We start from the raw sequence: 24,323 nt of genomic DNA, 5'->3' as shown, positions 1-24,323 counted from the left end.
CGGCCTCCCTCTGTCCCTCCTTCCGCCATAGAGCCACGGAGGGCCGTTCTAGCCGCCGCCTTTGAACTTCCTGGGCTGGCCGGCGTTTTACCTATGAAGCTTTGCCCGTATGCGGGCATAGCTCCCGCCTGGCCGGGGCTGCTGCGCAGGGAGCCTTGGCCTTGTCTTGGGCACAAAGCCAGGCGGATCTCTTGGGCCCCTTCCCAAAATGGCCCCTAGAAGACTCTGCGGGCTCCTCCGCGTACTGGACGGGAGCCAAAGGCCGTTCTTACTTTAGAAGCGGTTTAGCGCTACTGGAAGACGGCAATCCTGGGAGCGTTTGAAAGCCTGGCTTTAGTCCCAACCCGGCGTTGTTTGCCACTGTTTCATGGCGCGTTTGGTGTCGTTTGCATAAGTTTAGTCTAGGCTACTTGTTGATTTAAAATGTTTCTAGTAGGAAACCGCATTTTTCCTTTGAACCAAATCCATTCCCTTTGATGTGTAAAAACCAGCCCTTTCAACAGTCAGACGATAGGGCTGTATTCTGAAGGCCTTCAATGTTGCAAGTGTTAACAGAAGCAAACCCAGGTGGGAAAGGAGGACATGCAACCTATTTCAACATCTCTTTTCTCCCATCTTAATTAAGCCTTTGGATTTGTTGCTTTCTGGTGGATCATGTACACTGAAAGGCTGCTGGGGGTTTGCAGGGGTCCGGGAAATCCTCTTAAGTTTCTGCAGTTCAAAGAACCCCCAAATCCCACTCCTGGCGGGCCCTGACCACCCTGCCCCACCCCACCCAGGAGTCCCCATGCGGCCCGTTTTGGATGCAGGTAAGTGCAGAGCCCGCACAGAGGCTCAGGAAGGGCGAAAAATGGGCCTCCCGGAAGTTCGGGAAGGCCGGAAACAGCTTGTTTCCAACTTCCAGAGAGCCTCAGAGCCCAGGAAAAAGCACCCCCCCCCGCACAGGAGGCAGACTAGGCCACGCCCATCATGGCCATGCCCATCCAGCAATCGGGCAGAGAACCCACTGCTAAAATTTTTGAAGCCCACCCCTGAATGTATCATTTCTGCACCCTAGGTAAAGACTTGACACACACATCCCTTCCTTTAATAAAGTATTTTTCACTTTGCTTGAAATACTTGCAGTTGTTTGGGAGGCTGAAAAAGCCATTTTTCAGATATTGTTTCTCAAATTCAGGGAGTATGTTTTTTCCCCAGCTCCATGCTGCTCAAGTACCTGAGCTTGAAAAGCAACACTAGATGTTTTTATAGTTTTGTATGCCACCCAGTACACTGGATTTGAGCAGCCAATAAATTTAAGATATTTTGTTACCAATCCCTTAACTGATTAATTTTTGAAGCACTTTACCTGGTGCAAAGCACACTTTCTTTAAAGGACTCAGCATGTTGTATTGCCTAGATAGGCTTAGAGACATGTTTCAAAACAAAATTAAGTTCCAGAGGAAACAATCTCAGTAATATTTTATTTTTAAAAACTGTTGTGTGCCTTCTCCAAAACAACTTCTGAATAACAAAATTGGTTTCCTCTACTCAATATGGCACAGACCTCCCAACCTTATGGGGGAAAGAGACTGAGATTCAACCAAAGGGAACATTGATACTATATTCCTCGCCGACTTTACCTTCTTGTGCTGGGGTACTGCTTGCGTCGGTCTCATCACATCAGGAGAGCTTCTTTAGCTTTTACGCTTCCCCAGGAGAGGATGTATGATAACAAACATCTATTTCCCACTTACATGCCTTTTTTTTAAAAAGGTCCAAATTTCCCCCAACGTCATTAATGAAGGGCAGGAAGTAGCCAGTGGATGTCCAGTGACACATGTCCTCTTTTGCTGCTGGTCCAGGAAGCTCCTGGGTCCCTTTTGTTACACTAATCCTTGGCCAGGAATCCTCAGAGGCTGTGATCCGCTCCCACAGCATCTTGAACACTCTGGAATCCTTGTTCTCTGCTCAAGACAAATAAAATTATGTGAACTCTTCTGTCTCTTGGGGATAAAAAGGAAAATATCAATTCTTTGTAAACTATCTTTCCCTAAATGTTTTTCTTTGCTGCACAAGCTTCACTTCCTTAATTAGTTAATACCCCATACCTGCTTGGTCTGCTTTCTCAAGAACCTAATTCCTTTCAATGTATATTCCTCAGTGTGTACTTCTTACTCTAGTAGTCTCTTCCTCTCAAATGACTCAATTGTACAATCGTTAATTTTCCAGTACTCATTATCCCAATACTGAGTGAAGATTCTAAAGGAGGGGTGGGGGATTTGCCTTTTTCAGAGTTTCCTAAGAGTTGAGCTCCAGAACATTAACCTTCCCTGCCATTAGGGCTCACCTGGCCTTAGGGGCAATTTTTAAATCAATTAATAAAAGATTTATTAAAGTCCTGGTTTCTCCTTGTTTGGTATCCATCCTTTTTTCTAAATTAAGTGTTAGCATGCTGATAAACAGAAACAGGGAATGTCTACTAAGAGAAGCAGTTGTAGAAGGAAGATAGCCTGTTTTTCCCTCTCAGATATTATACAGGAATGCTGATGCAATAATGTGTGCTGCCTTAATCATGATAAAATCTTAATTTCGAAGTAACAAAAGCAGCTTAAATCTAATTGTTTTGGAGCAAATGACAGAGTCTAATATTTTAGATTTAACCATGGGCCAAAAGATACTTAGCTTTCCACTCACCTCAATAGGGCCTCAAGCTCCTGCTTTATGGTACCCACCACAGGAGGTCCGTGGTATGTGAGGGCTGTATACATCTGGACCAAGGAGGCACCTGCCCGTATTTTCTCCAAAGCATCCTGGCCAGTGCAGACTCCACCCACTCCAATGATTGGTATTCGCCCTAAGAGAAGGAAGCATTTATAGAAAAGGAAACTGGTGTCACTGCCTCTCATGCCTCTTTTCATCTCATTACCTTGGGTGAGAGAATACATGTCGCTGACCATCTGGGTGGAGAGCTGTCGTAAGGGAGCTCCACTTAGTCCCCCCACTTCATTGCAAGAAGCCCCACGAAGGCTCTCAGGACGGCTTACGGTAGTATTAGTTACCACCAATCCATCAATGCCCAGCTGGAAAAGGAGACCAAAAGGAAGAATTAGATGGTTCCCAGTTCCAATCCTTGGGGGCGAAGATGCCGCTGACCAGCAGCATGCAGACAGAACAGAGCAGAGGCTGCCTGAGTCAGAGGCTCATGAAGGGAATGATGGCCTGCCCTAATGCTCAGTACCTCACTCACGATCCAGGCAATGTCCAGTTTCTCTTGGCTTGTCAAGTCTGGTGCAATCTTCACCAGCACAGCCGGTCTGTGCTTACCTGGGAGGGAATCCCGCTCAGCAAGAACCTGCCAGAAACAAGATGATACTTAAGCTCCAGGCCTCGGCCATCTCTTCAATGGGCAGAACAAGACCAGCACACAGAGAGGCTCACAATAAGGTGAGATGCTCTTGGGAAGGAGAGGAGGAGGAGCTGTACTCAAAGAAGCTGCTTCTAATGCTAATGGGAGACCAGATGACAGCAAAAATGGCCAGTCTGGGAAACAGGCATTCAGTAACAATGGGTGGCCTTATTCCCCAATTGGGGCCTGACATTCTTTCCGACAGTACTCAATGAGTACAAGTGGGCAGCACCTCAAAGTGTGTGCCAGTCTGCTGGGTACAGAACACCCCAACAGATTTGAAGGAAGAGAGAAGAACCTTCAAGGCCAAGGCAGAACCCTACCTTGGTAAGTAGGAGGTGCAAGTCTGCTCTGCTCTGCAGAGCCCGCAATCCTGGCGTGTTTGGGCTGGAAACATTCACCACCACATAATCAGCTAGTGGACCCAACACGCGAACTCCTGCAACGTAGTCGGCAGCTGCATCCACAGAACACTTGTTCTTGCCCAGATTTATGCCAAGGGGCATCCCCGCTAAAACCAAAGAAAATACCATGGAACAGTAGCCCTGAAGGCAGAGGCATGTCTCTGTTGTCCAGTAATTTATCACCTTTGGTTTTGGGTGGGGTTGTACTACGCCACACAGACCCCATGCATAAACCGGGGTCCTTTTGGATGTACAGTTCCTGCTGGAAGAGCAGGTGGCAACTATGGCCAGGAGGACCTTTGCTCAACTTTATGTTGTGTCCCAGTTACACCTTTTCCTGAATAGGGAAATAGGGAGGCTTTCCGGTCATTCATGCTCTATTGCAAAGTGCTCTACATGGGGCTACCCTTCAAAAACTGGAAGTTTCAGCTGACGTAAAAGGTAGCTATGCCGTTAGTTGTAAACATTGGCAAGATTCCTTAACCCAGTCTGCCCTTGCCCAAATAGGATCTGAGTGGGAAAGATAGATTAGTGTTTATTTATGTATAAACAAGGAGACACCCCTATGGACACAGTGAGAGACTCCTTAAAAAGGTAGGAAATCACTTTATACAGGTAATCCTCGACTTACAGCAGTTCATGTAATGACAATTCAAAGTTACAATGGCACGGAAAGAAGTGACTAATCACCATTTTTCATACTTATGACCATTTCAGCATCCCCACTGTCATGAGATCAAAATTCAGATGTTTGGCTACTGGCTCATATTTATGACGGTCCCAGTGTTCTGGGGTCATGCGATCAACTTTTGTGACCTTCTTATAAGCAAAGTCAATGGGGAAGCCGGATTCACTTAACAACTGTGTTAACTCGCTTACTAACTGCAGTGATTCACTAAACAACTGTGGCAAAAAGTGTTATGAGGCAAAATTCACTTAACTATTTCACTTAGCAACAGAAATTTGGGGGTCAATTGTGGTCATAAGTCAAGGGCTACCTGTATAGAGTTCAAACATATGTTTGGAATGTATTCTTTTATTGGTTAGTATCATTTAACTTATCTGTGATCTTGCGAGCATGCTCAATAGCTTTATATGTACCATATAACATTTTATAGCATCCCATAATATTCAGTATGATCTTGTTAATGGTCAATTTCATATTCAGGAGGTGTTTCCCACATTATAATCAATTCACAAGTTACTAGAGTTTAAATTTTTGCATACATCTTGCCTTTAGCAAATTCTGGTTTATATCAGAAATCACATTCTTTCTTGTTACTTCAAAGAACAGAAATATTAATCAAAAGCACTCTTAGTGAATGCAAACATTACTCAAAGGGCCCCTCTCCTGCTCCCATCAGTGAAATTCTGGATACCCCAAAAGCGTGCATGTAATAATTCTGCTCCACAAGCTGCACTGGGTGCCAGCTTTCTTCCAGGTCCAATTCAAGATGTTGGTTATAATTTATAAAGCCCAGCATGGCATAGGGTGAGGCTACTTATGTGCACTATCTCAGCCTGTCCCATCCGGTCAGCAGTGAAGTTATGGTGTAGACCTGTCAAAGAAATCCAACCGGTGGGGTCTAGGAGAGCCTTCTCTGCTGTTGCCCCTGCCATGCTTGTGGAATATTCTCCTTCTGGAGATGAGACAGACCTCCACTCTCCAGGCCTTCCAAAAGTAAAAACATGTGCTCAGTGGTCTTGCATGGGGGCCTCAGAGCAGCACACACCTGTGGAGCTGGTTGGTAACCTGAGAGCTCTCCCTTCACCTTTTTAACTAACTTCCAGAAGATTGTAATTCCCTTTGCCTCCTTTTAGTTCCAAATGTCTAAACAAACCTAGGAGTAAGAAGAAATTTCCTGACAGTGAGAAAAATTAACCAGTGGAATGGCTTGCCTCCAGAAGTTGTGATTGTTTAATCACCGGAGGTTTTTAAGAAAAGATTGGATAGCCATTTGTCTGAAATGGTCTAGGAAGCAGCCCTCAACCTTTCCAGCTCTGTGAACCACTGGTAGCAAGGGGGGATAATTGGCACACGTGCCACTTGTGCAAAGGCAGCTTCAGCCAGTCACTTTGCTTGCCTAGTCTGGTTCCAATGGAGCGCAGCCGGCATTGGACTGCAACCCAGCAGTCGGGGGGGCCCTGGTACAGGATCTTCTGCTTTAGCAAGAGGTTGGACTAGAAGACCTCCAAGATCCCGTCAACTCTGTTATTTTCTAAGCTTTTAAATTTTAAAAGCTGCTTCTCTATTTCAGCCTTTTCTAGTACATCAGTCCCTCCCTGAGGGAGACGAGTAGTTAAATAATGTGAATAAGCAAACAGTCGGGGTGGGGAAACTTGGCCCTCCCTGGGCTGCCCCAAAGGCCCGAGAGCTGCCTCACCTTTGCTGAGCCGGTGCTGAGCGATTCGCCGGGCTCGGAGTCTGCGCTCCACCACGGCGTGGCCCTGGCTGTTGAACCCGTACCTGTGTGGGCACAAGAGCTTCAGGGGCCTTTCCTCCGCCGGACTAGCGGAAGCGCTGCCCACGCCCACGCCCGCCCCCACCCCCGGAGCGCCCACCTGTTAATGATCGCTTGGTCTTCAGGCAGCCGGAAGACCCGCGGCTTGGCGTTGCCTTCCTGGGGCTCCGGCGTGACGCTCCCCACCTCCACGAAGCCGAAGCCCATCTTGAAGAGCCCGTCCACCGCCTCCCCGTGCTTGTCAAACCCAGCGGCCAGCCCCAGCGGGTTCCGAAACCGCCGCCCGAAAGCCCGGACCTCCTAAGGGGAGTCCCGGGAGAAAAGCTCAGGCCCGGCCCTGCCGCCCTCGCCCTCCGCGGCCCCAGCCCCGCCTCCCCTCCGTACCAAGATCTCCGAGTCGGCCGGGCCGGGCCCGGGCACGACGCCCAAGGCGAGCAGGCGACACCGCCAGCCGGTGGGCGGTCTCGGGCCCCACCACGCGCTGCAGGCCCGGCATCAGCCACTGGCGGTAGAAGCGCTCGTCGCCCCTCGCCACCAGGTGCGCGGCAAAGATCAGGCCGCCACCCCCGAGGACCACGGCGGCCTCCTTCAGGCGCTGCGGGGAGAGAAGCGGAGCGTCAGGCCCGTCCCGAAGCAGCCGCGCGTCTCCCCGCCCTTCCCGCCCGCGCCCCTCGGGAGCCGGCGCTGGGAAAGGCTTCGCTCACCCGCCGCGCGGCGGCCATGGCAGGCGCTCAAGGGGCGTTTCCGGCGGGCCGCCGCCTTCTCCCACGCGCGCACGCGGGCTGACGAAGCGGGTGCGGAGCTCGGGGGGCCCGGAGCCGCCCTTGCGCGGTGACGTCAGACACGCCGCCAGGCTCCGGCCGCCGAGCACAAGCGAGGCTGCAAAACTGGGGTTCCCCATGGAGAGGGAGGCTGCCTTCTCTTCCCGCATTCCGGGCGAACGTTCAGCCTCTTCCTCGGGGAAAGCGGCAACGCTTCCTTTCGGCAAGGAGAAAGTCAAGGCAGCCGGTGCAAGTCAGGAGCCCCCGAAGAAGCGGGAGCCTGACCCGCTTCTGCCCCGCCACAGCGATGCTCTCCGGCACAGGCCACCCTCTGCTTTCCCGGAGACCCATTCCCTCCTCCTAGGGCACACGGGCTACCTAACCGTTTCCATCCCGGCTGGCACCTTTTACTCTACCTTCTCTTTCTTCAGTTTTGGGTCGGTGATCCCTTGTTCAGTTAACAGTGAAGCTCAACCTCAACCAAAGCGACTATTTCAATTATGGGTTCAAAACTTGCCTGCAAGTCCAATACATCAACAGCTACTGCTGTCCAAGTCACTTGCATTTTCTTTTCCTGAAAACTCTGCTAAAGATGGGCAGGCTCTTGCCCTGCAGCCATTCTGAGACACTCAGAAGGAGTTCAAGCTATGGAAAAGTCTAGCTTTGTCAAAAGATACACCTCCGTAAGCGCCCAACCCTCTTTGAGTTAAAACATCACACCCATCTACAGATTTGAGAAAGCATCATTAATATAAATAGAATAACCAGAAAGACTAAAAAACGAGTACCAAATATATCATGACAGATATTCTATTTCTATCATTTTTTAAAAGACAAATAGCCTCTCACAGAAAATCTTTACGCAGAAAGTTCAAAAATGGAACAATCCTCTGCGGAGATGAGTGAGTGCCAACTCTTCTCACCTGAGCTTGGTTTGTACAAATCTGGGGAATACTTTTCCCTACCCAAACAGCAGTGGGCACCATTAGCTTCATTTGATTCCACAATAACGTGGAGCAAGCAACCCCTGAAGGGCATCTTGGCCATTTCAGCATCCACTTCGGTCTCCAATCTCTTGCAGTCATTTTCTTTCCTTAACTTACATACAAGTTATGACAGAATACAACAGGACAACAATAGGGATCAACCATTTTTCTATTTGTTCCAGAGGCTGAAAGGGACCACTGGGACACAGCATGGCCTCCCCCTCTGACAGTTCTCCTGCATCAGATTATACTCTCCAAGACAGACTCAGTGAAGATCACACTTTTATTCAGAACAGAGAAGGAATCAACCATCAAAACTGTCCCAGAAAAGCCATGTGAACATATTACATACAGAGGCATTACATGAGAAAGCACAGGTTTCCTCTGGGCATCATAGCAGCAGATGTCGCTATGTGGTGCTGCCATCCATGGCTTTGTCCTACAAGTCAAACATGGACTAGCTGGGGGCTTGCAGACCTAAATGTCAAATGAGGGTCCCATAACCAGCTTGCCTGACCCTGCTGAGGGAGTCTTTCCCAGTCTGTCTAAAATTGCTTTGCTCATGGCATGGACCGAACTCTCCTGCAGGACCCTCAGGGTAGACTTGGCTTTGGCCTCCTTTCCCAGAGAAAAGCCATAACTGCATCCAGCAAGCAGAGGCCTTAAGGCAGCCCTTCCCACAGTCAATGCCCAGAAGGCAAGCCAGGTGCCCCTGTCCCATCAGGTGGTCTAGACCCACCCTACTGCAGTTGCTGTGCTGTCTTCTAGGCAAAGGAAATGCTACTCACATCACCTCAACACCCCCCTCCAGAAGAGATTATCTAGGGCTACTGAGGCACAGGGGACAGTTTCTTGCTTCCCACCGAAAAGGGCTCCAAAGGACCCTCTGAGAAAGCACAATTTAGTGTAAGTAGAGCAAGAAGAAAGGCCAAGAGGAAGGCAAGGAAATGAGGAAAGAGCACCCATTACAGCAACAGGGTGTGTAGCTCTTAGGTTTTCTTCTTCAACTCCTCAAACCTCCGGGATAGATCATCAAAGTCAATCTCATCGGATGCAGATGTGCTGGTGCCAGCAGAAGCAGCAGGCAGTGTATCTGGCACAGATGGCAACTCTGGCAACACAAAGCGATCCCCTGAACGAGGCATGGGGACTGGTGGCTGCCCCTTGGCTTCTGGCATTACCCGGGGACCTGCAACAGAGGGTAAATGAAGAGACACTACAAGCCCTGGGCAGGCCCAAGCAATGCAGAAAAGGAGCTGCTGCTCCAAGGATTAACAGGGAGTAGTGGGAACAATGCCCACACAATTTCTACATGCCAGCAGCTTGCCTGGTGTAGCAAGCTGTATTTTCTCTTGCATCCAAGGTTTTAACAAGAGTGCTGGTGCTTTTGAGGCCTCCCAGGGCTGTGTTGCATGGTGTGAGCTTCTACAGCTCTGGAGGAGTCAAATTGCTGCCACTTTACCCCAAGCCAAGTGCAGCAGCTCAGTGTGTCTTACCAGAGTGACAAGAAAGGCATTGGCTGGTGCTTCCTGACCTCCTCTGGACTTACCAGTCACAATATGCAAGGATGGCACTTCCTTGTCAGTATTCCCATCATTTACCTGAAACAGGCACAAGTGTATTAGGCAGAAGGTCCTGGCATGCAGCACACTTAAATACCTTTGTTTATTTGTACAGGCTGAGAGGTTTCAGAAGCATATTTTTCTCCACCTCAAGAATCAAAGCTCAAAGTTCTGCTGCTGGGCAGGACAGAAAATCAAACGGGAGAGAGGTGCAGGGAACACAGCCTCTCTCTAGGAAAATATGTTATTATTGGAAGAGAGCAAAGCTTGAAAGGCAGGTAAATGTAGCAAATTAAAGGGGATGTTCTGAAAAGCAACTGTGGCACCCAAAACAAGCAGAAAAGGTATCTTACAACTAATGTTTGACCAGACCCTTAACCCAAAATCTCAGCAGCAGAAAGGAAGAAACAGAAACAGCAGAGGACAATAGGAATATATACAACCGTCTGGTGTGAGCTGTTCCACGTAGATATTGGGAAGATGGCTATGCAAAGGAAGAGGGGGCGGAAAAGAGCAATATGCCCTCCCAACTCGGATTCTAAATTTAGTTTCTGCCAAACTGCAGCCAGTCTGAAAGTTTGGTAGAACTTGTGGAACATGACTTTTTTGGGGTCAGCTGTGAAATGTGTTTTTCATTTCATGCCGTTTTAGAGGACTACATTTTTCTTGGGTGACACTTACAGATTCATATGTTGGAGGAATTGCTGGAATCGGAGGAGGGTGAAGGCCAGTGAATGGTTGGTAGGTGCCCACAGGTAGCCCATTGAAGCTCTCCTGCAGGAATCAGAACATTTGTTAGCCAAGGCAAATGTAACTCATTGAGAGATTAAGTAAGCAGCAAGAAAAGTTGCTGCCAACCCACATGCCGGCAACAAGATAAAAGCAGAATTACTCGCCTCTAGAGCCCTGCATGAATCAAGATGTAATTACCGTTCCCTTCGTATGTGGGTAGGAGAAAGGAGGAACTGGAGATGGCATCGGCAAGACTCCTTCAGGACCAGGTAGAGGGGCCATGAAGCCACCGCTGCCACCACCACCACCTTTCTTGATGTCATCCACAAATCCTACATCGATCAGATCTGCTTCTACACCTGCAGGAGCCACAGCCTGAGAAATGAGATGACTCAATCTCACAACCAGGAAAGTTACTGCTTGCGTACAGTCACTTTTTCAGCTTCGTGGCTATACAAATGGATTAAATGAAAAGAAACACAACTCTGTGACAGTGTTCGCTTCTTTGGGGTTTTTTTGAACGTTTGTGTATCTTTGCTACTGAATGTTAAAGAGTTTCATGTATCCCAGTAATCCATAAAATGAATTTTAAATGAAGCAACACAGGTGTTTTATTTGTTTCATTCATTACCTAAGAACATCCAACATATGATCTGCAAAACAGTAGTTGTCAATGTGACTCAGTAATTGGTTGCCTTTTCCTTAGCTGCAGTTAGTGGGACGAAGCACTTCCTTAACCAGTGACCAGTTTCTCATATCACTATGTAATAATTATTTAATTTATTCCTTTATGGTGAATTGCTTCAGCACAATAATAGTTGAGCTTTTCTAGCATGAACTGCCAGTTTTAATCCTGCTACGATGTTTCTATGTAGCTTTGACTTGGCCACACCAAAATATTAAATGCATTCCTTTTCGTTTGTCATCTTGTGGACTTGCTTCTATGGATCACTCTTGCCACATGACTTAGAAAAAAGGTTCTTAGAATTCTGATTTGAATCAGAACTGATGCTTTCCTTGACGTTGTAAATGATCCCAGTAGCAAACCATTGCTAAATCATGACATCTAATAAGTGATTAAGATAATCTTAAGGCATAAGATTTTTGTGGAAAGTTTGGATTCCACCAGATGTTTTGCCTCATCTGTCCACAGAGTTTTGCCAGAATCTGGAGGTTATTGACTGGCATGCAGATCCCCAAAAACGGTTTGGTTGTGGCTTTTATGTTGCATTCTAGGGAGGAATTTTTGAAAGATAACTACTCTTACAAAAAATGTCTTCTCCAGTTCAAGGCTGGATCAGCAAACCATAAATTGCTGGAGTTGTCATAAAGTATTTCAGATATTGTTTGAAACCTTTTCCAGATTGAGGTCATTTTAAGTAATCTCTTTTCAGCAGGACATGAATGTATATAGTGAAAACTTCATTGGGATGGGGCGAGCACAGGTTTTGTGATTTCTTTAGGACAAGATTGCTCCAAAGCAGTCATGATTTTACTTATACAACTGGCTATATAGCCAGTGAACATCAAAGAAACTAGAATCAAATCTTAGCACTATTTGTTCACTGAGACTCCATTTGTGAATTACTAATACTCAAATGAAGCTCCAAAAATGAAATACAGGAAAACTGAATTTTTCACTCTTTTTCACATAACTGTGGCAGCCAAGAACAGACCATCCACATCACAAGAATTAGGGAGCCTCCTGCACTTCTACTTACCATGACCACTGAATCTGGTTCATAGGGCACATTATAGTTCTTGGCAATCTCAATCAAATACCTCTCCACCAGGATTTTAGGCGGTGCTTCTACATTCAGTTTGTGCATTAACTAGAAGGCAGGGAGGAGGAAAAACAATCTGTTACCTCCATAGCTAAGCAGGGCTAACAGTTTTTATCTGGAATCACCCAAAAAAGAAAAATACAAAATTCAAAGAAGATACTTATCACTTCTTTGTGTGGATCACCAACATTCTTATTCTGTAAAACTTCTTGAGATATACTTTATACAGCCACCTTACTATCAACAGCATGGCTCTTCCCATTCTCACCCTGTCATTGACTGTTCCAATCTGGTTGCTTCGGCATAGCTTGCCATATTCCTTGCTGTATTTGGCACACAGCTGATCAGCAACCTAGTACAGAAATAGCACAATTAAAAACTCAACAGCTATCCCTAAAGTCAAGCACAGAAACACTATGGCTCTTACCTAGTCAGAAGGCCTAAGCTTAGAGGCAGAGGAACCAATTTTAAATCTCAAGCAATTCAAGAAAATTCTCAAGGGATTTGGAAAGAGTCTTATTAAGTTCAAAGGATAGTGAAGAGAAGGCAAACTGTTTTGGCAATTAATGCCCCAAAACCTTCTAGGCAATTGGGCAAAAACCCAGAGTCCACTTCCTCTCACATAGCTGGTATTACTCACTATTTTCAATTCAGCTACTTCTGACTGTAGCCGAGGAGCTGCCCAGATGAGGGTAGACACTGCTTCTGCCAGGCCAGGGTCCAGCTCCCTGCAGAAGCAACATAAAGTTATGCAATACATAGATCCCAAACAGTTTGTATCTCAAAAAGCAGCTCTTCGTGTGAAAAGGACGCCAGAACACTGCCTTTCCTCTCCCAGAAGTTCCTTTCTGCTACTTACTTCATCGAATGAATGAGGCCAAAGCGAGCTAAAAGCAGGTCACAGTACAATTCCAAGATCTCCATGGCCTCCACCAAATAATCCTCCCGAATAATGTGCTCCACACGGATACGAGCCCGTTCATCCTTGCCAGCAGAAAGATAGTCAGCAATTTCCTTCCTGGCTTTCTGGGCCAACTCAGCTGTAAAACAGGGAAGAGGGAAGCCCTCCCTTAGTGCTCCGGCCCTGGGATTCCCCCGGGCGAGAGCCCCCTCAGCCCTTCCCCCGCTTCGCCCTTTCCCTGGCTGGGACGGGCAAGGCGCGCCACGCAACCCTCGGGAGGAGGGAGATAGTGGGACGGCGAAGGGGCCCTTCCCCCGCTTAGCCTCCACTTACTTTTCTTCTTCTCCAACAACTTCAGGCGATTGATGACCAGACGGAGATTGACGCGCAAGCGCTCGGCCTTGAACCCGGAGCCCAACATCCTGGCCAGTCCCGCAACTGGAGGGCGAGGCAGAAACCGTCGGTCAGCCGCGCCCGAGACCTGCGCCGCCCCGCCGTTTCCGGGAAGGACCCAAAGAGGCGCCACCCGCCGCGAACTCCTCGGGGCCCTGGGCTGGCTCCCCTCCCCCCGGGGCTCTCCAGGGGGAAGCGACCGGGACAGGCCCAGGAGGGGCTCCGCGGACGGCACGGGGTAGACGCCTCACCTCCGACAGGGCCGCAGCACGGAAGTACCCAGGCGGACGCCGGAAGCAGCCGAAGAAGCGGCGCCGCGCGCGGGTCCCGGGCGGAAGGCGCCTCCTGCAGGGGAACGGAAGCAGGAACGCGAGGTCTCTGCGTCACCGTCCTCAGTGCCCCGGCGGCTCCCTCGGCTCCCGGTGCGGGGTTCCGCCGGCGGGGACGCCTTCATACCTGCCCCGCCTGGGGCGCTGTGCTGGGCCGGCGCCCTCCAGTATATGCTGCGGCGGGGGCGGCTGCTGGAGGCGCTCGAGCGCCGCCGGGGACAGGCAGCGACTCCCTACGGCTCCCCGCGTCGCGCCGGCCCTCCCGTGTCCTGCCCGAGCGGCTGGCGGCGGCTGCGCTACCACCGGGCCGGAGCCGCGTCCCGCCGGCGGAGGCAGGATCCAGCGCGGCGCGCGCCCGACGGACGGCGGGTCCCCGTGCACGAGCCGGGCGCTCCCGCCGCCGCGCCGCCATCTTCTGCTGGCGCCCCGCTGGGCGGCTCTTTGTCCGCCGCTGCTGCCACGCCGCGAGCCCAGCCCGGCGACGGAGGGCGGCGGCGGCGGCGGCGGCCAGGTGAGGGCCGAGCCGCGGCGGGCTCCCGAGCGGGGCGGGCGGCGGCCCTCGCGGCGCGGCGTGACGCGGGGCTCTTCTCTCCGCAGGGGCGCCCCCGCGGGGGAAGCCATGTCCCGCCGGAAACAGGCCACCCCCAATAAAGTGCGCTGTGAGTAACGGGCGGGGCTGCGGGGAGGGGGCCCGGCCCAGCGCCCGCCTGCCGAGCCGGAGCAGCGCCCGTGGCCGTGGCGGCGCTGGCGGTCGGAGACGGCCGGGCAGCCCCTCCGCGTCCGCTTCCCGGGGGCCGCGGAGCCTCCGGCCTGGGAGGGCGGCCCGGGTGACGCGCCCTGCCGCTTTTGTTCGCAGGGGAGCAGGTCTTGGCCGGGCTGGAAGAGCACAAGCGGCGGGCAGCCATGAGGAAGAGCCTCCCGGGGCTGCTGGGCGTCCAGCCTGCCGTCGTGGGGCAGGAGCTGCCCCCGCCCCCGCCAGGGAGAGCCTCCAGCAGCAGTGAGTTGCCTTCGCTGGCGGGGGGTGGGTGCAGGGTGGCCCGAATTGGGGGTTGCGCCCTGCCGGCCCGCCCTCCCTTCCGAGCCACTGCTTGCGTTGCAGGTGAGAGCGAGGAGGAGACCACCCAGGACGAGGCCTCTTCTTCGGCTTCTGAAGTGGACGGAACAAGCGGGGCTGAAGTGAAAAAGGAGCAGGGGTCCGCGGAGCAGCCTGAGGAGGGCAACCCCGGGATCCAAGCCCAAGAGGCAAGTGCTCCTCCCCTACCCGGACTGGCCAGCCAAGACTTTTGATGGGGCAGCTTTGCTGTTCCATCTTGTTGGTTCCATAGGCTGCATGGTTTGGTTTTGGGCTAGGCTGTGAAAACATGAGGTCTGCCTTAAACTATATTAGTCCAACTTGCTAGAGCTAGATGGGAACACCCTTCAAATGAGGTTGGGAAAAAGAACAGCCTGCCTTTCCAAGCTTGCTTGTGAGCGGATGCCGCTCAAGAATGTGCAGTTGATCACTATAGGACAGATTGTCTTTTTTTCCTGTTCGTAGAATGCCCTGACTTTCTTGTGCAGTTCCTTTGTTCAAACCAGCAGAAGAACCGCATGTCATGCTTATTGGAGCGGGCATGATCCTGCCTGATTTTTTTTCATCAATCTCCTCTCTCTTATAGATGGGATTCAGCACTAACTCAGATGCCTTGATGGGACTCTCCCGCTGTCCTCTTTGTCAACTAGAATGTGGCAGCAGGGAACAGCTTGTGACTCACGTGTACCAGGTATCTATCTGGAGGGGTGCCTGAAGCCGTTCTGCCAGCTGGCTGCCCCGCCCTTGCTTCTCTCTAGCCTGAGCTTTTTCATCCTGGTTGGGAAAGATGTAGTGCTTGTGGGATGCCATTTCACCAGCCATCTTAGGGAATGCCTTGTGGGTGTCTCTCCTTCAGTCCAAGGAAGAGGGATTTCTTCCATGGCTTGGCTTCAGCCTGCCCTTGTAGGGACAGGGCAGTTGAGCCTTTACCTCACAGCCCGGCCTCGTTTGCAGCACACAGCGGCTGCAGTCAGTGCCAAGAGCTACCTGTGTCCTGTCTGCAGCCGAGCACTCAGCTCCCCAGGGTCGCTGGGTAGGCACCTCCTCATCCACTCTGAGGACCAGCTGTCCAACTGTGCAGTATGCGGGGCGCATTTCACCAGCCACGCCACTTTCAACAGGTGAGAAACTGCGGCAAAAGGAAGTCGGAAGTCTTATTTTGGTGGTTCTTGGCCACTGTGACCCAGGTTGCTATAGGATATCCTTGTGGAGCCTTGGTGGAAGGTGGAAAAGCAGCTTCACCCGAGAGATCTTTTGGCTTCCCTCAAAGTTTCATGATTCTTTCCCAGAGGACACGCGGCTGACTCAAGAGAGTTGTTCTTGCCTTCGCTGATTCTCTCTCTTTTGTAGTGAGAAGGTGCCGGAGGTGCTGTCTGGAGATTCCCTGCCTACTCCTCCCCAGGAGGGTTCTTCTAGCACCGAAGAGAAAGCTGCTACTCTCAGCCCTGCTGTGTATCCTGCTGGCCTCCTCCTTGTGTGCAACAGCTGTGTAGCTTACCGCAAACTTCTGGAAGCTCAAGCTCCAGGGGTGCGCAAGTGGGCTTTACGGCGGCAGAACGAACCTCTAGAAGCAAGGCTGCAACGTCTAGAACGAGAACGTACAGCCAAGAAAAGCCGTCGGGACAATGAAACACCAGAGGAGCGTGAAGTGAGGCGCATGCGGGACAGGGAGGCTAAGCGCCTGCAACGGATGCAGGAGACAGACGAGCAGCGAGCACGACGCCTGCAGAGGGATCGCGAAGCCATGCGCCTCAAACGTGCCAATGAAACACCTGAGAAGCGGCAGGCTCGCCTCATCCGAGAACGTGAAGCAAAGCGACTCAAGCGGCGGCTAGAAAAAATGGACATGATGCTGCGTGCTCAATTTGGCCAGGACCCCTCAGCAATGGCAGCACTGGCTGCTGAGATGAACTTCTTCCCACTCCCTGGGGGAGGCATGGAATTGGACAGCCAGTTGCTCAGCAAAATGTCCTTTGAGGAGCCAAGCCCCAGCACACTGCATTGAATCCTTCCCCTTGAGCTCTTTGGACTGGGTCTTTTTGCTGTGCCAGTGGACCTGGAATGTGGCCAGCAAATTGTTTCTGCTCTATGGGTGCTACAGGTCACAATGGAAATGGGCTGCAGGGAGGAAAAAATAAATTGCCTGTATGTGTTGCATGCTTCTGGTCTTGTGTACTGGTTGCATTAGTCTGAGCAAGGAAGCTTATAGCTCTTGGGAGGCTCAAATCTACATCTTTCTTCCTCTTGGCTGCACACCATCATTTGTAGTCTGCTCCATCTTTCACATCCATAGCATTACAGGAAAGAACACTACCTGTAGTTTTTTTTAATCCCACCTTGCAAAACAGAGGTGCCCAACTCAAGGCAATGTGCATACTTAATATTCCTGCCTATTTTCCTCACAGCCCTGTGGGTTGGGCCAAGAGAGTGACTGGCCCAAAGTCATCCAACCAGCTTTTAATTTTGATACAGTAGACATCATGACATTGGAACATTTTTTCCCCCAAATTCATTGCTGCCTACCAAGTGCTACTCTGCAGCATATTTTTTATCCTGCTTCCTTCATTATTGAGTCAATTCTGAAAGGCACAAGTAGTCCACAACACCTCAGAATCTTCACTGGCAGTTCTAAGGCTGGCCTCTATTCTTATTAAATTCTTATTTAATTGTAGCCAATTGACTTTGATTAGTAGAGTTTGCAGAAAATTTCCTTTTTCAGTTATTGGAGTAATATCAATGTAACACAGGTGCTTGGTGTTTCTTCCTCTGGTTTTAAAACTCATCTTCCAATCTGGTCTCCTTCAATAAATATCCAGCATATAGGTTGAATTAGGGAAGCCGGTGTCTCTCCACATTCTATCAGGAATGTGGCTTCCTGACTTGTGTGAATTTCATGTGAAGACTAAGATGTTCTGGTATTCCTTTTTTCTTAAGCACACTCCACAGTTTAACATAGCCAAAGATGTCTCTATAATCAATGTACGCCCCAATTTCTTTTTGCTATTGATCCATTATTCAGTATGGATTAGCAATGTCTCTTGTTTCTGTCTTTTCTAATGCAAGCTTGAACATCTGACATTTCCCTCTCCATTCAGGGCTCTAATCTGTTAGATAATCCTAATTATTTTGTTAAATGTGAAATTAAGAATACTGTGCAACAGTTTGCTCTACTAACTCTCTTTGGTACTGGTGTGTAGAATAAACTCATCCAACCTGGTGTTCACTCTGGCATTCTCCAAATTTGCTGTTCAATTAAAATCTTTACTAATTGCTTTCAATTTAAATCATCTAATCCCTAGCAACTTAATCACTACTTTAGCACTAGAGGTTCTTGTAAATAGAGAATATCTTCTCAGATGGTAATTATCCTTACCAAATAGAATTTCCTTCCACTTTTGCTTGATAGTCTTTTGAATTATTACTGTTTGTCAACCATATCTTTAAGCAAACCAATTTGAGCTTGAAACTTTGAGGTAAGAGATCTTTTGGAAAATATTCTTTGTTTTTGCATGTCTGTTTCATCTTCAATATCTTCACAGATGTGATACGACTAATCTCTTCCAACAAATCTCTTAAATTCTTTCATGAACTCTCAGGTTCAGATTCCCTTGCAATTTCCAGTCTATACTGACATTCATCTTACTTTATTATGTTGTTTAATCTTTGGCAGGTTTTTTTCACATTAATCCTTAACAACTTCGACTTCATTACACAGTTCCTCCTGCTTCTGGGCAGTAGGTCTTCAAAGGATGGATATATGAAAAGCAAGCATATATTCTCTTTAAAGTATGATCAGATAGTCATTCTATTGTCTAGCATGTTTTGGTTCACAAACTAAGACTTAAGCCTTTTGGTTTTTTCTTTTGAATCCTAAATGCTTTGACATTAGCTGCAGTCTAAAAAATCCAAACATGTCATGAACCAACTCTCTGACAGTCTTTTAAAACAAGTGAGTTTTGCTGGCTATAAGAAAAATCCCCAAATCCATCTTACAGCAATGTCTTTATTAGGCCATCACACAAATATGCAATCTTTTAAGAACGTTGTTTAAAAACTCTGTTGTTTGGGGACAATCCTAAGTGCTGTCAGTCTTAACATATTACTTGCTAACAGAAAAATAAGCTAAGAACTGGCTAGGTTTTGATGAGCGGCTTCTGTCCATTTTGACCATATCAGCATCAGTCTTCCTTTTTCACATGAACACAGACTGTATAGTCAGAAGACAGCAATAACTAAATGTCTTTGGCATCCATGTCACATTTGAAGACCAGCTGTTATTACCAATATGGGGGAAATAATGAAAAATTATTGAAGGAGAGTTCTACATGATCTGTCCCTGTGCAGCACCCTGTTCTCCATTAATGCATCTACTGTGAATATTACTAACAGTCACGTTAAATTGTCAAAATGATGCTGAGATATAGTTGGCGTTCCAGTCCTTACCTTCTGGGTACAATTTGCTCCACAAGGCAAACAACAGAGATAGCAAAAGAAAAACTATTGGCATATAATTAGGTACATATGTGTGTATATGAGTGCACGTGCATATATATGTGTATATGCCATTTATAGCCAAGTTAAATGGAACAAATTCGAAGAGCTTAACAATAAAAGTACAGCCTGCATTTATAGCAATATTAAATCATAAAACAGGAAAAAGGATCTCACCCCAAATACAAATATACAGTACATGTGGATTTATTTAAAACAGATACAAAAAAGCACAATAAAATAGATTTATCCTCCTTAGACTGTTATGTGGCATTAAAGATCAGGGAGGAGAAAAGCAGTTGGGGGTTTGGCTAGTCCTAAGGCATTTGCCAGTATATCGCTGGCTAGAGTAAAAATAATGATTGGTTGTAGGGCTGCAACATGTATAATTCTGGTAGCATCCGGTCCTCGCCAGCTAAGGTGCTACCTATGGAAAAGGTCCCAGGGAGGAAGAGGGACCCTCAGAGGAGTTTCTTTTGGGCCTGCCCTGGCTCCATCATGATTGGTAGCAAAAGGCTTCCCCTTTCACAAGCCCTTCAGGGAGCTCTCCTTTAAGGCTAAGGTGCCCTTAAAGAAAGGGGCAACTGAAGCAACTCCCAAGAGGAAAGGGCATCTGACAAATGCCCTGTCAGAGATGAATTGTTCTTAGGGTTCAGGGCAACAGGACAGCCAGGGAGATGCCAATCCCACGGTATTGGGTATTAGGAAGCCTTCCCTGCAATTGCTAGAATTGGGCACAGCAATTTTCTGTAGTGTCACATGAGAGAAATAGCTTATTGCTCTAAGTAGCTGGCTCTCTCAGGTCTCTGTGGGCCTCACGGAGCAATGAGTAAAGAGACACCTGCAACTTGTAACTGTCTTGTCAACTTGGAGACATGCCTCTGAAAACAGGAGGGCAAGCAGTCTGCCATGTAGATACAAACAAAACTTTGGACCCACATGGCCGAGCTGTCCAAAATTGAGGGGTTGTTTCAACAATTATGGACAACTGGCATTGCAACCTGGAGACAGCTACCCACTTTGAGAGAAAGGGTTAAACTTGTTTGCAGCCATGAAATTACTGCCCCTTTATCTGGCATCAGACAGAGGAGAATTCAGCACAGAGATTAGTCAGGAGGCACACGAAGGAAGTTCAGGGGACCCTGAGAGGAAGTTAAGAAAGGCAGATATCTTGGACAAAAGGTGGCTATGAATAGTGCAAAGTGCCAGGGTCTTTGGGACAACACAGGAAAGAACCCAGCAGAGAAAGCAAGGTCACCTTTCATCTAGAGTTTGGGATGGGCTGATGTAGAAACTCAGCACTCTGACCCAGCAGAATTGCCAAGCAGTGGAACTGAAACCATGCTGGGTCAGAGAACACCCATGAGAAATAAGCCATTAGAATGATTAGAAGGGATGGTTGTAACAGCTGTTTTGGAGGGAGATTTTGTCATCATTACAACAAACTAGGCAACGTAGTAAACCTCTGCTTAGAGCTAAACGCACAGTAACAAGACAAGAAGGTGCTCAGCATGGCACCATGAAATGAGGCAATTCTGCATCATTTTCAGCGCAACAGACTTAAAACTGTTAGCCACTTGCCTTTTTTTTACTTAACATACAAAAGTCTTATGATATCTACTTCCCCTTTTTAGTCTCTTTTGAAGCCAGCAGTTGATAAAGGGCACTTTCCTTTGTATGCCTGCAAAAGCAGCAGCTATACAGTTAAACCCTGTCTCAGCAATGGATGTTTGAGTAAGTACTGGCAGCCAAAGCAGAAGTGGAATGCAGCTTTCATGGAAGAACAGTATTACCTGGGCAGGGATGTAATAGCAGAATGGATGTAGAGCCAGCAAACTAAGAGCCAGCAATAAGCACAAATCCTTGTTCTGCTTCTATCTACTTCCCCTCCTATTAAAAAAGGCCTTAGCTCTATGTGGCAACAGCGTTACAAAACTATGCACTGGGTAGCAGATTTGCTGAATGGAGAGTGCTAGATGCTTCTTCTCAATACAATAAGATGTACAAACATCTCCCTGAGGAGACACGGAGACTCCCAAACTGGACTACTGCAGTGCCCAGACCAATTAGTCAAAATACCTTGACCAAGACCTGAGCAGAAGACTGGACAATTCCCTTAGCCCCCACACTGACATTCTTTCTCTCTTGATAAAAGCACCTTGCTACCTACGAGCAAGTGTCCGATTAAAGTGCTTGCGTCTTAAGGGACCTGGTTATCCCTCTCTTCATCTTACCTTGCAGAAAGCAGGGGAAGATGGGAAGAAGTTCTGCCGGTAGAATGGTTTAGGCACACAGCTGGAGGAGGATCTGTACATCTCGTGGGTGTCAAGAGAAACTAGTGGCCAGACTATCCAGCATGGCACTGGTTCACCCACAACCAGAACTCACTTCCCTGCATTTGAACGACCCTCTATGGACAACTTGACTTCCTGGGGGATAAATGAAGGGCGAAGCAGGGGTAAACGAGGCTCCTCCACTAATTTTTGAAAGCTGGGACCTGCCCAGCCATATACAGAAATGGGTTCCAGATAGGGGGATTCCTGGGATAAGCCTAACACTCCTACTCTTCTCTGTAATGGAGTCTTCTCCCTCACCTGACCTTGTGGCTCCCGAAGGATCAGTCCACTCTGCTCTGGCTTCTCTTCGATAGTGCCCTGCGAACTACTCTGTGGAACCAACTTCCCATTCAGGCTTTGTAAACTGATGGAAATGCAAACATCTCCCACCTGAAGCTTATGACAAGGGAGGGAGAAAAGCCGAGCAGTCCTCTCTGGGCTGCATGATGACCACCCTTGACCATACACAAAGAAAGGGTGCTCAGGGGGGACATCAATGGTCACTTTACTCTGCTGCTCTCCCACTACAAAATGTAGCATTACAAAGCCCTGCCAGGGGCTTTCCTGAATGTCCACCACTGTGCTGGAATCAATCTTGAGGCCGCCACTCACCTCTGCACTACGCACAAAGTCTTGGGTTTGAAGATCCTCGACTCGCTTGAGTTCTCCAGTAGCCAACTGAATAATAGCTCCTTTCATGAAGTGAGAGGGCAACTGGCCCTGGGAGTGGACAAAAGCTGCTTCCGGCTGCATCTCTTGGGGTGGTACATCAGGGCTCACTCTTTCCAGGCCCTCCTGAACTGTAGGCTGAAGGGGTCCTAAGACTACTTTGCCATTGACCAGAGTCAACCTTTTGACAGCTTGCCTAGAGTAGAGTTGCTTCTCGGGAGACTTCGCAGACAGTCTTTGCAAATGGCTCTTCTCAGCAGCAACTTGTACTGGGTTTCTCCCTGACTCCTCTTTCTGCTCTGCAGCATTACGATGAGACAGGTTAAGGGGGCTGAAGTTATCTTTCTGCTCAACAGGACAAATAGGATATTCTGAAAGAACTCCCACTACTCTCTGCACTTCTAGGTCTGGGGTACTTGGCTGAGATGGCACCGATACCTCCATTCTCAAGACCGGAGTACTTCCACTGTACTCTTCAACAGTCCTTGGCCACTGCCCTTCAGCATCGCTTTCCTTTGCCCCCAAAGCAGACCTTTGTGGCCCATTCATTGTGAATCTTTTGGGATCAAGCTGCTTCTCCTGCAAAGATTGGTCTGAGTTCAGACCAATGGCAGCCTCAAATGTCGAGTAACCTGCTGGCACACGGGACATCTGGTAATAAATTGGAATCTGACCCTGCGAAACATCCAGAAGGTGGCCTCCGATATGAGGCTGCAGAGGGCCTGAGGGTGAAACAGAGGCAGAAGTTTTGCCAAAAGTGTGGGTCACCTGTGAGGGACCCGAGTCACTGGACAGGAGATTTGATGCATAGGGCACAAAGTGAGGGATGTGAGAGGTGGTGAGGCCAGCTGAAGAAGACAGCAAGTGGCTGGGGAGGAAGCCATGAGGCACAGCGTAGGGCAGTGAGTAATGCGACCCCACAAACTGCAAAGGGCTGGCAGGGAGCTGCGTGTAATGGACGGGCGGATAGGGGACTGCTGGATGCTGCCCTTGCTGCTGCTGCTGCAGCAGCTGCGAGGTCAGGCCGTAAGCAGCAGGCAGCGGGCTCACGTTCACCACCGGGGCGAAGGTGGTCGGGGGCGCGGCCACCTTGTACAAGCCGTACTGGTCCACGGTCAAGCCGCCCAGAGTTTCGCTGGGATGGTCGCCCCCGCTGGGTTCGCTGTAACGCGAAGGCGCGCGGCCCGGTCTGCCCGCCGCCGCCTGTGACCGCTCTGACGAGGCCTCCCCCGCCACCGCATCGCGCTCGGCGGACCTGGCCGGTTCCTCGCCGTCGCCCCCGCTGGCGGACGCCGGCAGCTCTCGCTTCTTGGGCGGGAGGCGACCCTGGCCGCGTTCCTGGGCCGCCCGCATGGCGCTCGCTGGCGGAAGCGGGGGGGCTCACCTGCGGAGGCAAAGAAACCAGCACTTTAGAGGCTCGGAGGCCCGGAGGGCGGACGCCCGGCACCCCCTTGGCTCACCTGCCGCCTGGGCGCCCACCTGCCGCACTTCTGCCGCCGCCGCCGCGCCGCGACCGGCCTCCATCCCGCTGCTGACCCGGCCCCGCCCTCCGCTCTCTCGGCGCGCCGGAAATGCTTCGGATGTGATGCCAGCGAGGCGCGAGAGGGCGCGCCGCGATGACGTCACTCCCCAGCCGGCCGTCGCCGTAGCAACTCCACAGGAAGCAGCTGGGACGTGACGCTACCGCCGCGCGCTGGAATCTCACTCGCCGGGACCGCGATTTGCTTCGAGTAGCCGGCGAGCTGCTCCGATTCCTCACGGGATGGAGCCCGGTCAACCCGCCTCTCATGGCTTAGTTCCGCTCTTAAGCTGAACTCTGCCTAACAGTCTCGCGCCGTCTAAGGCCGCTGCGAGCGCCCCCACCGTCCCCCACTCCGGCGAAGGGCAGCTCCGGACAAACCTTCCGTGCCAGCGGTGGACACGCGCAGCCACCGCCGGCCTCGAATCTTGTCTGGACGTTTTCTCCTCCCCGCGCACCTTGCCTGGGACGGAGCGTTCGGGCTGGGGTTTTCCGCTCCTTGCCCAGCGCGCTGGAGGCTGCCGCTCGACGACC

At 49.8% G+C, this 24,323-nt stretch overlaps 3 protein-coding genes across 11 annotated transcripts; 1 reads left to right on the top strand and 2 right to left on the bottom strand.

Annotated features, from left to right (window-relative positions):
• Positions 1-1,444: 1,444 nt before the first annotated feature.
• DHODH (dihydroorotate dehydrogenase (quinone)) lies at positions 1,445-7,084 on the bottom strand. The gene is given in 10 exon segments (XM_026684863.2): positions 1,445-1,946; positions 2,677-2,836; positions 2,909-3,062; positions 3,221-3,334; positions 3,712-3,899; positions 6,177-6,259; positions 6,355-6,554; positions 6,639-6,695; positions 6,697-6,849; positions 6,959-7,084. Coding segments are annotated over 10 exon segments (1,182 nt in total). The 5' UTR covers positions 6,977-7,084; the 3' UTR covers positions 1,445-1,891.
• A 1,182-nt stretch (positions 7,085-8,266) lies between these two features.
• Positions 8,267-24,287, bottom strand: LOC113423456 (IST1 factor associated with ESCRT-III). 8 transcript variants are annotated; one of them, XM_087971309.1, is made up of 10 exons: positions 23,731-23,843; positions 13,314-13,418; positions 12,939-13,119; positions 12,720-12,807; positions 12,348-12,431; positions 12,017-12,127; positions 10,494-10,670; positions 10,245-10,337; positions 9,551-9,602; positions 8,267-9,190 (listed from the first exon to the last, which is right to left on the bottom strand). In XM_087971309.1, exons 1-10 carry the CDS (start codon positions 23,792-23,794, stop codon positions 8,991-8,993), a joined length of 1,155 nt encoding a protein of 384 aa, XP_087827435.1. In that variant the 5' UTR covers positions 23,795-23,843; the 3' UTR covers positions 8,267-8,990. The 8 variants fall into 8 exon arrangements, with proteins under 8 accessions (XP_087827435.1, XP_087827434.1, XP_087827436.1 ...); XM_087971308.1 differs by lacking the exon at positions 23,731-23,843 and adding an exon at positions 13,653-14,295; XM_087971310.1 differs by lacking the exon at positions 23,731-23,843 and adding an exon at positions 13,830-14,275.
• ZNF821 (zinc finger protein 821) lies at positions 13,709-16,931 on the top strand. Of its 2 annotated transcripts, XM_087971311.1 has the most exons (7): positions 13,709-14,213; positions 14,300-14,361; positions 14,559-14,699; positions 14,802-14,944; positions 15,361-15,465; positions 15,729-15,895; positions 16,125-16,931. In XM_087971311.1, exons 2-7 carry the CDS (start codon positions 14,322-14,324, stop codon positions 16,777-16,779), a joined length of 1,251 nt encoding a protein of 416 aa, XP_087827437.1. In that variant the 5' UTR covers positions 13,709-14,213; positions 14,300-14,321; the 3' UTR covers positions 16,780-16,931. The 2 variants fall into 2 exon arrangements, with proteins under 2 accessions (XP_087827437.1, XP_026540646.1); XM_026684861.2 differs by lacking the exon at positions 14,300-14,361 and having other exon boundaries at positions 13,874-14,213.
• Positions 24,288-24,323: the final 36 nt, after the last annotated feature.

Source organism: Notechis scutatus, chromosome 9 (assembly GCF_049901735.1).
Source record: "Notechis scutatus isolate UNSWTSFEM ecotype Mainland chromosome 9, rNotScu1.2, whole genome shotgun sequence".
Taxonomy (NCBI): Eukaryota; Metazoa; Chordata; class Lepidosauria; order Squamata; family Elapidae; genus Notechis; species Notechis scutatus.
This window is presented reverse-complemented; position numbering and strand designations above follow the sequence as displayed.